Source organism: Mauremys reevesii, linkage group 7, assembly GCF_016161935.1.
Source record: "Mauremys reevesii isolate NIE-2019 linkage group 7, ASM1616193v1, whole genome shotgun sequence".
Classification (NCBI taxonomy): domain Eukaryota; kingdom Metazoa; phylum Chordata; order Testudines; family Geoemydidae; genus Mauremys; species Mauremys reevesii.
This window is the reverse complement of record NC_052629.1, coordinates 48,640,319-48,653,962: the sequence shown is the minus strand read 5'-3', so window position 1 is coordinate 48,653,962 and position 13,644 is coordinate 48,640,319. Positions and strand designations below refer to the sequence as shown.

The following is a 13,644-nucleotide window of genomic DNA, read 5'->3' as shown; positions in this document are numbered from 1 at the left end:
TTCATTAGTGGCTTGGTAATTGTTTCCTGAAGGAACTGTACATTTTTCCCCATAAAATATTTGGGACGGTATGGGCATTTACATAAGCACTAGAGCCAAATTCAGCTTCATGCATTGTGCTAAACCAAATCCTGATTCCACTAAATATTAATATTTAAACACAAAATTCATAAGCTCTTGGGAATTAAGTACAAATACACACATCACTCTTCTGTTTGGCAAACCAGACAGCACATTTATTATTCAAATGTGATTTAAAACATCCAAATGTACATATTGAGGCTTAGTTCCAGTGTCCTAATTCCTGTCTACCTGTGGTAAAACTCCCCTTGAACTCTGGATCTTGGTCTTAGAAAAACTTCAGGATTGAATAACGATGGCCATATGGGTTTGAGGGGGGACCCGTTACCTCTCACTGTCAGGACATTGCCGTGCTTCAGTTTCCTCACTCTGGCCAGTTTAGCCCTCTGGCCAAACTAAACCCCTCCCCTTCCAGAGGGCGGGGGAGGCCAAAAGATGACAGACAAGCCAAAAATACCTCAGACAAAGTCGTCCTTCACCCAGGTCATTAGTGCCTGGGCCACGTTCTTCTCTGCAGATTCTGAGGGCTCAAAGTCCATCCAAACACCAAAACCTTCACACGCTGGGGTGGGGCTCAGGCCACACAAGCAGCCCTCCACACAGAACATACTCCTGTCCAGACTTAGGCCAGGTTTACACTACAGCTGCTACAACAGCAGCAGCACCAGGGCTGGCTTTAGCAAGTGCGGGGCCCGATTCCTGGGGGGGCAGGGCTTGTACTCACCGGGTGGCGCGCTCAGTCTTTGGCAGCACTTCAGATTGCCGGCCAGGGGAGCAGAGCCGCGGGGCTTGCCACGCTCCGGCCAGGGGAGCGGAGCGGCCAAAAACCCCGGCGGAGCTGACCGCTGCCAGGGTGAGTAAAAAGAATTTGAAAGGCGCTTAAGGCACGGGGCCCTCTTAGGCACGGGGCCCGATTCTGGGGAATCGGGCGAATCGGCCTAAAGCTGGCCCTGAGCAACACAGTAGCGTACTTAACCTTTCCATCAACATAGAAAGTTTTTCCAATCACCTTCAACAGGTACTAACTAAGTTGATGGAAGAATTCTAGCCACGTCTATACCAGGGATTAGATTGGCCTAACTACAGTGCTCAAGATGCAAAATTTTTCACAGCTCTGAGCAACATAGCTAAGTTGATATAATTTTTAATAGTGTAGACCAGATCTTACGCTCCTGCTTACCACGAGTACGTGCCCAAAGCCCATACCAGGCTTGTGCTATTAGCGCATAAACATGCCCTCCCAAACTTCTTTCCACGGCCTATTCTATGCCACTTCCTCAGCTAGGAGCCCCAACACCAATTTTGTCCAGGTCCTTCACATACAGAGAGGAGAAAAAAAGTGGAATGAACGCAGGTTCTCTCAGGAGACCTTGTTCTCTGGACAGTCCCCTTGTCCAGACCGTCCCCACACGCTATGGGAATTACAATGCTCTGTTCTGGGCTGAACCAGGAACAGGTCAGAGTTGGACTTTGAACTCCTCCTAAAAAGCCAGCTTGAAAGGGTCCACATTTGCAAGTTTGGGAAGTAGGGGATTTTGAGACTAGAATTTAGTTTGGCCATTCTACAAAGATTAATTGAAAATATGAATCTTGGTTCAGGTCTGGAGTTCAAACCCTAAAATTCATGGAAAATATTGATTTAGCTCTAATTTTTAAGTAGATTAAGAACAAAATACTCCTTTCCAGATATTGCTGCTGAGTAGTGTAGCCACCACACACCTGCAAATTTTCATGTATTTTAAGAAGAATCTAGTTAACAAATTAGATCCAGGAACATATTCCTAGAGACGATACAACTATTGTAAAGTTGTTCTATTGAGTAAACAGGATTAAGAATCTCCCTTGGCCTTAGACTTTAAAAAAACAAAAACAAAAAAAACCCAAACAAACTATCAATTTGTGTTGAAGACAAATGATGTTAGGAGGAGATCACCACTACAATGTATAGTTTGGAGTAATTAAAAAGGGATCAGTGGGAATCATTAAAGATTGTTTTATCACAAATTAAATATGTGGTATTGAACCCACGGTCATTACATTTACCAAGCCCCGTGCCTTATCAACCCCAAGCTAGAAGTGGTGCTAAGCTAGCGAGCGTGTGGAGACCTGTGCCTGGATATCAAGCCAAAAACTAAAAGGTGCTAAACTGGTAATCCTACAACTAGAACTGGTCATAAAGTGGAAATGTTTCCTTTTTGTCAACGAAACACACCAAAAAAACCCACAAAATTGAAAAGTTTTTCTTTTTTTGCAATTAAACTCTACAAGTTTTCACTTTCATAATTGTCCAGACAGTCTCCATAGAAGTTTTCATTCATAACCAAAGTTTCAAACATTTTTACAAGCCTTATTTGTGAAGGCGGGTAAAATCAGAGAAGAGTCTGATTTAATATTTTTCTATGGAGGAGATGTGGAATGAGGGTGGAGTAAAAGGCCAGGAGTGAGATTTTTGCAGAAAGGTCAAGGTAACTAAACAAAGACTGGGAGCACTTGTCTCATCTACACTTTCTCCATGAGACACCCCCCGCCCCATTTTTGTTGTTCCCAGATTTGGACCTCACCAGACAGTGCAGTGGGAGGAAGCACAGGAGCCGCTGTCATTTGCATATAATGATTGTGACTTGAAAAGTATTTCAGCCAAATACCATTCAGAGTATTATGAGACAATGTCAAGTTATCATCCATTACAGCACTATGAGAAAAATAAAATTCAGTAAGAAATCAGCCTGTGTAGTATTCATGGGTTTCAACATGAATAATTACATTAGTTTCCTGTAATTTAACATGCAATGCGATCACATGACATTCATACATTTTCTGGAAGGGTCTTCCCATTTAATACCCATCTTACAAAGGGTTATGTTTTCCACGATGGAATTGTACTAGATCATAGTGACTAAGGATATGCAGTTCAGATTATATATGCTGTAAATTGTAAAAGTGGCACATTTTATATTCTGAGTTTGTGTGTCCTCAATTCCATGTTCTGAATATTAAGTTCCAACTCACACCACTGATTGTATACATGTGACAGGTGTTCTATAGCCATAAAAAAATCAATAGATTAGGACAGATGATAATCATGGCTAGAATTTGCACCTGGAATAGAAGTGGAGCAAAACATAAGCAGGAGGAGAGTTTGTAAACAATCTATTTAATGGTAAAGCTGTCAGAAGCAAGCACATAACAATGAAGTTTCTAGAATACATATTGAACAACTTCAACACACAGGAAGGAAAACATGGGGTGCTGCATAATTGTAAGAACTAAACAAAATTACTTTTTGGGTCCACAAGCCATTTTCAGCAATATCAAGTGCTTAGTTCTGCAGATCAGTCTGGGATTGTTAGAAGAAACTCTGAAATGGACACCGACATTGGTAAGTATAACAGGCATCTACTCAGCCTAGCTTTGAGGCTGTCACTATCTCGGTTTACTCTCATCATGAACAGTTATCTCAGCCTTCAGTACAGGTTAGCTGCTGAAGTGACTTAGTCAGAGGTCCACCCTTTATTGAATGTCAGTAAAAATCCAAATACCTTCCATCCCAGTTTCACTGGGACCACCCTTTCCTGTGTGTGTTTTCTTCTTTCACACTACTCTCTCTCTCCTCCTCACTTCTCCCACACTTCCAACTGCCTGGGGGGTCAGTCAGTCCCTTCTGCCTCCAATGAATAGCATAGGTTGCTGTAGCTCCTCAGGGGCTGGCAGGCAAGAAAATCCAAATCCCACCTCCACTTCCCAGTCCTGGGGACCTGGGGACCCTGTTCTTCCACCTTTCTTTCTTCCAGAGAATAAGAAGAGAGACATGAGATGGACTGGATTGGATACTTCTGACTTCTTCTGACAGACAATGCCATGTGAGGAGGAGGAGGAAAGAAACAGAACAGGGAATCATTGAGTGATCATGCCACCCACCACCCACTCAGGGAGAGGGGACCCAGAGCATGATCATCTGATCCCTAGCTATCTATTGCTGATGCTAAATAGATTGCAGTCCATGGAGGATAGGTCTTTTGTTTTTTTTTTTTTTTTTTGGCCTTGGCAACCATCCTGGCAGAGGAGAACACAGGTTGACAGTGTGTGTGTTGTGTTGTGTTTTCTTTGTTTGTTTTTAAGCTGCTGCCCTATAATGTGGTGACCCTGATTCTTGTGTTATGGAAGGGGTAACTTTACTTCTCTTATTACTTTCTCTATACCAGTTTGTTTTTTATATCCCTCCTTCATTCCCTCCCCTTACTTGTTTTTTTCCCAAAAGTTTTGAGTCCTTTTAATCTCTCCTTGTCCAGCCATGCACTTTTCCACTCCTTTTTTCTCTTCTTCTCTCTTCTCTTCTTTTGAGATGGGCATGCAGAACTGCATGCAGTGGGTGTGTGTGTGGGTGTTAGTGTGTGTTGTATTTGTCTCATTTTTTCTTTTTTTGTTTCATCTTCTTATCCTTTTCCTTCTTTCCAGATGCAAGCAAAAGTCAAAAGCAAGATCCAAAAAAAAGAGTTGCCTTTTTGAGAACTAAGAGAATCTCGTAACATCTAATTTAGATTAGATATCATTGTGTATGTATAGTGGGGATTGTGTTTTCCCATTTAAATTACTTTGCATTTATAAACATTGATGTTCATATGACATTTTGTTGCCTACTCACTCAGTTTTGTGATATCTCTTTGTAATTCTTTGCAGTCTGCTTTGGACTTAACTATCTTGAGTAATTTTCTAGCATCTGCAAATTTAGCCACCTGTTTACCCCCTTTTCCAAATCATTTATGAATATGTTGAACACCACTGGTCCTAGTACAGATTTCTGGGGGACACTACTATGTATCTCTCTCCATTCTGAAAATGACTATTTATTCCTACCCTTTGTTTCCCCTGTCTTTTAACCAGTTACTGATCCATGAGAGGACCCCAGGACTGCTTACTTGTTTAAAAAGCCCTTAATGAGGACCTTTTTGCTTTCTGAAAGCTTCTTTCTTTCTTCTCTTCTTTCTTCCTCCTTTCCCTCTCTCTCTCCTGCTCTTTATAGAGCACTGACATCCAGCTCTACTCTCCCCACACTTTGCTCAGAATCACATCCCCCCCCCCCCATCCCCCATATGATTGACATTTCATCCACTCCAGAGCAGAGCAATCTTAAGTAAGGTCCATTCTGGACATTAAAGTCCAGTTTTTTTTTTTAGTTATTTACAAAGATGTACAGAGGGACCTACTGGGATTTTCAAAGCACCTAAATATATATCTATCTCAATGGAAGTTGAGCACATAGGTGCCTAAGTCCTCTTATGGATCTGGTCCTAAGTCTAACATTTTGTTAGTCTAACACTGCTGAGACCCCCAAAACCCCTGCTGCCATTCTCTCTATTCATGTGCTGCCTGTGCTTCCAGCCAGCTATGCACAGGCAGCTGAGTGCAGGTGGCTGGGGGCCTAAAAGTGTCTGGGTTCCTGTACTATGTTTGTTTCCCTCTTTCTCTGTGTAGGACTATCTGATCTGGGTAGTGTTTTACCACAAAATCTCCCAAAATAGCTGGGGATGAAGGATAGGCAGCAGCCTCCCTGGCTCTGTTGGTTCTTGTGGTTTGTTCTCTCTGTGGTGGTATAGACTCCAGACTCATTTCCCCTTCCCCTTAGCCATTTCTGAACATAGAGCCCTCCTGCTCAAGTGAGGCTCAGCTAGCCCCCAGTGTGTGGTGTGTGTGGGGTGATCATCTTCTATGGAAACTCATCCAGTGAGTGAGTGACATGCATCCTACCTGGAAGGAGAGAGCAGGAGAGAAAGAGAGCATGGGTCCAGGTTAGAGCATTTACCTGTATTTACAAAACACAAGTCCACATCCTGGTCATCATTATGCAAAAATGCATTTCCTGGTTGAATGCTGAACTCCCAGGCAAACACTACACTTATTTAGGCAAGAGATTACTGTTACTCATCCATGCACAAGTGGCTCTTGGAAAAGTGGTTTAGGATTAAGTCCCTGAGTGTGGTGGGGCTTAGGTATTTGCAAGAGATGAACTTAGAAATTCCCCTCTGATCATGCTGGCTTTTAGAGAGCCCATTGTTAGATCCCCAAACATGCATTGTTAGAGAAATCTGGGCACTTAACTCAGGGACATGCATTTCATGAGGTGTCAAGGCCCCTAGCAGTTCTGCAGTGGATCTGGTCACTAAGTATTTTTGAAAATGCTGCCAGGTGCCCATCTGCAGCTAAAGGTGACTAAAATACCTTTAAAAACAGAGAAAAGCATCCAATAAAATATACTAATACCAATGAAACATTGAAATTTGCTGGGGAAGGAGGTTGCATTTAGTTTTTTTCCAATCAATAAAAACAATTCCTATGAAGAACAGTGGGTATTTTTTTGAACCAGCTCTATTATTCGTATAGCACCAGTGTATTTTCTGCTTTATTGATAGCAAGAGAAGTTCCAGGCCTGAAGACCTTTCAATCCAAGACAGCCCATCTGCAAAGCAAATAATGCAACAGCAAGCAGAGGGATAAAGCTTGGAGGGTCACACAGCTTGAGTTAAGTTATTTTCCTGTTGGACATCTCACAATGAAAAAACTTTTTCCCCCCAAGGGAGTGGAAACTACCAAGGATTTATAGGCCTTTTGAGGGAAGGTATTTTAGAAGAGGACTGGGGCTATGGAGGTGGTTCCAAGCATAGGGAACGTCATAGAAAAAAGTAGGCAGAGGGAAGAGCCGGATACTTGAAGGGAAGAGATAAGCAGAAGCTAAGCAGGGTCTGTAAAGCAAGGGGATAAAGGTGCTTTAGTTAGGTGCAGCAAGCTAAGGAAAACCAATGGAGAACACCAAACAGGGTCCAGACCTTGTTAGAGAAAGAAGATGGGTCATTCTTGCAAAAGCATTACATGTATTTTTGCAAAAGCTATTGCGTACCAAGTGAAAGGAAGCAGGAGAAAGTGAGTGCAGAGAGCCAGAGGGAGAAGTTTTTAGTAGCCAACATGTGGACCCACACAGTAATGAAAACAAATTTTGTGGTTCACTTAAATCAGTAAATATTAATCTAAACAAACAAAACAAAAATCAAGATCTCTTTGCTATACCAAATTGAGTTAGTGTCAGTCTTCCAGAAACTTGATTGGCTGACAGTCTATAAAACAGTTGGGGAGAACACCAATGGTCAAGCCTTAGTATTACTCAGAAAATTATACAGGGAATAGTGTGTGGTTTCTAATTCCCTGCCATCCCCAAAACAACTAAAATCTGATCTGCCAAACCAGGCAGTACCATTTTAAAAATCACTCTGAACAGCAGGACCTCAACTGGCTTCCTCAGAAGCTTTTTCTCCTCCCCGCCATCCCCCCAGAGAAGCTGGGCCTGGGACTTCCCAGAATTCCTAGTGCTGTAGCTCGTAAACCACTAAGGTAGGTACCCTAGCAATCTTACACTCTTAGGTACCCCATGGTGACTAACGCTTAGCCCTGGTCTACAAGTTTAGGTCGAATTTAGCAGCGTTAAATCGATTTAACCCTGCACCTGTCCACACGACGAAGCCATTTTTGTCAACTTAAAGGGCTCTTAAAATCAATTTCTGTACTCCTCCCCGACGAGGGGATTAGCGCTGAAATCGACCCTGCTGGGTCGAATTTCGAGTAGTGTGGATGCAATTTGATGGTATTGGCCTCCGGGAGCTATCCCAGAGTGCTCCCTTGTGACCACTCTGGACAGCACTCAACTCAGATGCACTGGCCAGGCAGACAGGAAAAGCCCCATGAACTTTTGAATTTCATTTCTTGTTTGGCCAGTATAGCGAGCTGATCAGCACAGTAACCATGGAGTTCCAGAATCGCAAAAGAGCTCCAGCATGGATCGAACGGGAGGTACTGCATCTGATTGCTGTATGGGGAGACAAATCCATGTTATCTGAATGCCGTTCCAAAAGATGAAATACCAGAATAAAAAAAAAAAAATCTCCAAGGGCATGAAGGACAGAGGTTATAACAGGAACCTGCAGCAGTGCTGCATGAAGCCTACTAAAGAACCAGAGAGGCAAACAGCTGCTCTGGGTCAGAGCCCCAGACATGCTGCTTCTATGATGAGCTGCATGCCATTTTAGGAGATGCCCCTACAACTACCCCACCCCTGTGCTTCCCTCCTCCCCCACCCCTCCCAGGCTACCTTGGCACTTATTCCCCCCCCCCCCATTTGTGTGATGAATTAATAAAGAACGCATGAATTTGAAACAATGACTTTATTGCCTCTGCAAGCGGTGATCAAAGGAGGGTGGTTGGCTTACAGTGAAGAAGAGTGAACCAAGGAGGCAGGTTTTCATCAAGGAGAAAAAACAAAAACAAAAAAAACTTTCACACTGTAGCCTTGCCAGTCATGAAACTGGTTTTCAAAACTTCTCTGATGCACAGCACGCCCTGCTGTGCTCTTCTAACTGCCCTGGTGTCTGGCTATGCATAATCAGCAGCCAGGTGATTTGTCTCAGCCTCCCACCCCACCATAAACATCTCCCCCTTACTCTCACAGATATTGTGGCGCACGCAGCAAGCAGTAATAACGATGGGAATATTGGTTTTGCTGAGGTCTAACCAAGTCAGTAAACGGTGCCAGCGTGCTTTTAAACGTCCAAAGGCACCTTCTACCACCATTATGCATTTGCTCAGCCTATAGTTGAACTGCTCCTTACTATTGTCCAGGCTTCATAGCCATGGAAGCAAGGGGTAGGCTGGAGTAGGTGTGACCACATGATGCTGCTGACTGGAAGAGCAGCCTGAGGCAGAAGCCTCCAGCTGGCATGATATTCCAGGCAGGACTGAATCTCCATTAGATGAAACTTATGGGAATGACTCCTCAGGTCATTCTCTTTTTTGGTCCAGGTGCCCCCACCAACCTAACCGAGTCAGCCAGGAGCACCCACGGGACAACGATGGCGACTAGCAGTCGTATTGTATTGTCTGCTGTCCACAAGGCAAGAGGATGCTGCTGCGTAGCACTGCAGTACTGTGTCTGCCAGCAGCACCCAGGAGACATACGGTGACAGTGAGCTGAGCAGGCTCCATGCTTGCCGTGGTATGTTGTCTGCACAGGTAACCCAGGAAAAAAAAAGGCGAGAAATTATTTTTTGCCCTTACTTTCACCTGTGACAATGTTGTTGCCCCATCAGGCACTGGAGCGCAACCCAGAATTCCAATGGGCGGCAGAGACTGCGGGAACTGTGGGATAGCTACTACAGTCAATGCTAGCCTCAGAACTGTGGATGCACACAGCCGACTTAATGCGCTTAGTAAGGACACATACAATCGACTATCAGATCGATTTCTAAAAAAAAAAATATCAACTTAATTTCATAGTGTAGACATACCCATTGTTTGTTAAGGAACCTGTGGTTGGTTCCCTAACTAGAGTACTAAGGTTTCTGGGACGTCCACACCCCCTGCTTTTAAATTAGCAGCATGAGTCTGTGGGTTTCTCCACCTCTGCTGCCCTCAGAGGGGTGAGAGGTCTGGCTATTTCCTGCCACCTCTAAAGACTTTTGGGATTAGAAGGGGGGGGGGAGGGGAAAATCAACCCTTAATGAGTGGCCACCCTGAAGCTGCAAGATGGCTGGTGCCACTAGGGTGACCAGACAGCAAATGTAAAAAATCAGGATGGGGGAGGGGGTAATAGGAGCCTATATAAGAAAAAAAAAAAAAGTCCCCAAAAGTCAGGACTGTCCCTATAAAATCAGGTCATCTGGTCACCCTAGGTGCCACCTGTAGAAAGAGGGGAACTTCCAGCACCCAGGAGGGCACTGGAGAGGTGGGGTAGGCCACTGACCCCAACCTGAGAACAACCCAGTACCTAAGAGCAAGGAGGCAAATAAAGAGTGCCCATGCTGGGCAGAGGAAAACCAGGTCAGCTGATTCTTTGCATCTGCCTTGATCAGCAGCACAGGTCCATTCAGATTTTGGAGTGGGCATGGGCTTCTATATCAACATTCTGTATAGCTCTGCTTCTCTTTCATTCATTTCCCCAGTGTACAGCAAGCTCTTTCGTCAATATTCCGGCTCGTCTCTGATTACTGCTGTTCTTGTTTTTGAGGGAGGGATCCAGGAATACAAGCCAACACAACTGTAAAATAAATCTAAATAAAATACTTACCGGAAAAGGGTGGGCCCAAATACAATGGCAAGGTTTTCCAGGGTCATGTGGTTCATTTCACTGTGTGATGCCACCTTCAACAGAAAGGTAGAGAGGAACTGGAAAAGGCTGTAGTGGGCCTTGGGAAAGCTGCTTAATAACCTTTTCAGACATTGTGTACACTCGGCCATGTGGTTCTTATCTGTGAAGAATTAAGTTTTTATTCAGTTACTAACAAATGGGTATTCTAAGCATCCAGCAAGTTTTACTACACAATTTACTTTATTGCAAAGATACCTCCTCTCCTCTCCCCCCACAAAAAAAGGACACACTAAAGGGGGGGGGGGAGGGAGAGCATAGGCCAAAAGCCAAAAGCCAGTGATTTTTAGACTAATCCTCTAATTATTTCACATATTAGCTTTAAACTACAAACATTTCCCTAGGTACTGGAATTTCCTATGGAACACTCCAGGTATTTGAACTCTATCCTATGTCTGACATTTCTTGCTAGGAGAGAAGGAAAATGTAGTTTTTCTTGTTATTTCTAGCAGAGAGTGCAAGACATTACCAACTGGCTATAGGATAACCAAGACATTATGGAAAAAGCTGTGGGAGGATTGTCAGCTGTGACTCTTGCTGGAGATTTGCCACATGCTGTGTGACTCATGCTAAGAGAACACTGAGACATTATACCCTTTCAGCACCACATCAGTCTTCATTTCCCTACTAATTGGCAACATTTACAGTTTCAGGGCATTTTTGCACTATAAATATAGTACTGTAGTTACAGAAGAGAGGTTTAAAATTCCAAGTCCAGGAATACTGACCTTTTCACTTTCCCTGCGGCAAAAAGGAACATTTTAATGGCAAATATGGGTTCACAAACAAACACAACTCACTTTAATAGGAGGGGTGGGATGAGAATGATTGAATCCCCTAAATATTTTAACTGATAGCTCAATAGCTAAGGCAATAACTATTGTGCCCTGGATAGTTGTACATTGAACACACTTGCAATATACAGTAGAACCTCAGAGTTATGAGCTGACTGGTCAACCACACACCTCATTTGGAACCACAGGTATGCAATCAGGCAGCAACGCGGAGGAGGGAGGAAGCAAATACTGCATAGTGCTATGTTAGACTACTATACAAATAAAGAGAAAGTTTAAGGAAGATTTGATAAGGAAGGAAACTGTTCCTATGCTGGTTTTGTTTAAATTAAGATTGTTAAAAGCAGCATTTTTCTTCTGCATGGTAAAGTTTCAAAACTGTATCAAATCAATATTCAGTTGTAAACTTGAAAAAAAAAAAAACCACCACATTTGTTTGTTCAGAGTTTCAACCAACCTGCATTGCTAAGGTGTTTGTAACTGAGGCTCTATTGTAAGTCAATTGGACACATTGCATAGGGAGAATCCACAAAATTCCCACCCTTTAAGGTGTGAAGTTATGCAAACACTCACACATTTGTTGATTACAGTGTTTAAATTCTGCTGTGTGTACACTAGTCAGCCATTTCTGGACAAAAAAGTCATCCCAGCTGAAATGCCATTGACATTTCAAATGAATTTAGCCTTTGTTTTACCTTCAAAGGTTTTAAGAAGGTTAGCATGCAAGTTGTCTGGGAAAACAGCCACTGGAAGCTCCTTGAGGAAAAGTTTAAAGAGGCTTGCAACAGAATCTATGTCACCATCATTAATGAGGTCCACCTTTTCACCTTGATCATACTTCTGCTTCAATGCTTTGATTTTGTTCACTGAGCCACTGATTCGAAATAAACCTACATGATCCAGGCCTATTAAAAAACAATAGTTACCATTTTAAATAAAATACACGAGGAGGAAAACTAAAAAACACAGTTTACTGATAGTGTCTACAGAGACCTGACAAATGCATTTTGGAATCAAATAAGTTTGCTAATTGTTCAATCTCACACACCCCCAAAAGAGTTGTTTAATTCAGTATTTTCTGGGTTTTTTTTTTTTTTTTTTTTTATAAATATCATCCCTTCATTATTGCCCTTTAATGCCACAAGGAGTTTTCAACTACTGGTTTGGTTGATATCCAGGGAGTTCAAATCAGCAGGTCACTTTCTCATTCTAAACCAACCCAATCAAAATCCACTTAGACTGGTTTTAAAAGAGTGGAAATTTACACGTTCTCCCATTAGTTGCTATTCTCCATTGTGGTCCTGCTTACCCAAAGCAAGTTAGTTACAGCTCTTGATTTTGACTAAAAGTACAAACAAAAAAAAGTTTCTAGAAAGCAGAACAAGTTATCGACTTACCAAACATTTCTAGGTATTCCACCATCTGTGTCACAACAAAAGGAACTTGGCATTGTGTTGCCTCTTGTGCAAGAGTCTCAAGGGGAACACCAAAGTTGTTTCTCCTCTTGGTGACCTGGAAATCTGGTGCCACTTTATTTGTGCCTGGCTTAATTTTAACTGAAGACAGTGATTGCTGCAAAATAAATGAATCAATCAATCAATCCTCTGTGATAATACAAGCTGCTTATCACTGTGCGCCATGTCCAGCCCTGAGACGGTAATGTGGCAGCTCTGCCTCAGTTTCCACATAACTTCTTCAGCCTACTCCTTCCATATAGAGGTGACTTGGCCCTCGAATCAAGCCACTGTAAAGCAGGAGTCAGCAACCTTTGGCACATGGCTCACCAGGGTAAGAACCCTGGCAGGCCAGGCTGGTTTATTTACCTGCTGTGTTCGCAGGTTCAGCCAATCACGGCTCCCACAGGCTGCGGTTCACCGCACCAGGCCAATGGGGGCTGCAGGAAGCGGTGCGGGCCAAGGGATGTGCTGGCCGCCGCTTCCCACAGCCCCCATTGTTCTGAAGCAGCGAACCACGATCAGCCGAACCTGCCGATGCAGCAGGTAAACAAACTGGCCCTTACCCTGGCAAGCTGCCTGCCAAAGGTTGCCGACCCCGGCTCTAAAGCATTCAACCCCCTCTAGGGTAGCAGAGTCACTTAATCCAAATCCAACAAACATACCAAACAAGAGAATTCTTAGTCCTGCCAGGCTCAGCCTTCAGCCCCCTTTCTCTCAGGCAGGATCCCAGCTACAATCAGCCTGTTTTCCCATTTAACAGCCAGCTCTATGGCTCTTCTCTATTCAGTCATCCAGGACAAGCCTACCTCCTCCCAAGGCAAGCTACAAGCCATCTGTAGTCTCTGGTCCCAGCCAGGCTCCTTAACTCACACAGCAGCAGCAGCTATCCACTGCTGGGAACTCAGCACAGGTGGAGGGAGGTAGGGCTAACTGAGCCCAGAGAATACACTTTAACCCTTTCCTATCTGGTGTAGGGTGTGTCTACTTCACCATACTACCTTCTTCGATAAAACCAATATTGGTTACAAACAGTCAAATCTTACTGTAGAACTGATTAAATTGTTTTTAATTGTTCACTTTATTAATTTAACTTCATAAGTAAAGTTTATGAATGAATGTTTCATTCATA

The 13,644-nt window shown here is 43.4% G+C and overlaps 1 protein-coding gene across 8 annotated transcripts in view; it reads right to left on the bottom strand.

Moving 5' to 3' along the window:
• The window catches only part of FAM13C (family with sequence similarity 13 member C), a 243,414-nt gene that overhangs the window by 224,874 nt on the left and 4,896 nt on the right, over positions 1 to 13,644 (bottom strand). For 5 of the 8 annotated variants that reach the window (XM_039547402.1, XM_039547403.1, XM_039547404.1 and 2 more), the window contains 3 exons: positions 12,456 to 12,630; positions 11,751 to 11,963; positions 10,187 to 10,367 (listed from right to left, as the gene is read on the bottom strand). In XM_039547402.1, the coding sequence (XP_039403336.1) occupies positions 10,187 to 10,367; positions 11,751 to 11,963; positions 12,456 to 12,630 (569 nt within the window). Of the gene's footprint in view, positions 1 to 10,186; positions 10,368 to 11,750; positions 11,964 to 12,455; positions 12,631 to 13,321; positions 13,364 to 13,644 lie in introns of those variants that run through there. The other 3 variants (XM_039547398.1, XM_039547405.1, XM_039547400.1) reach the window with 2 other exon arrangements.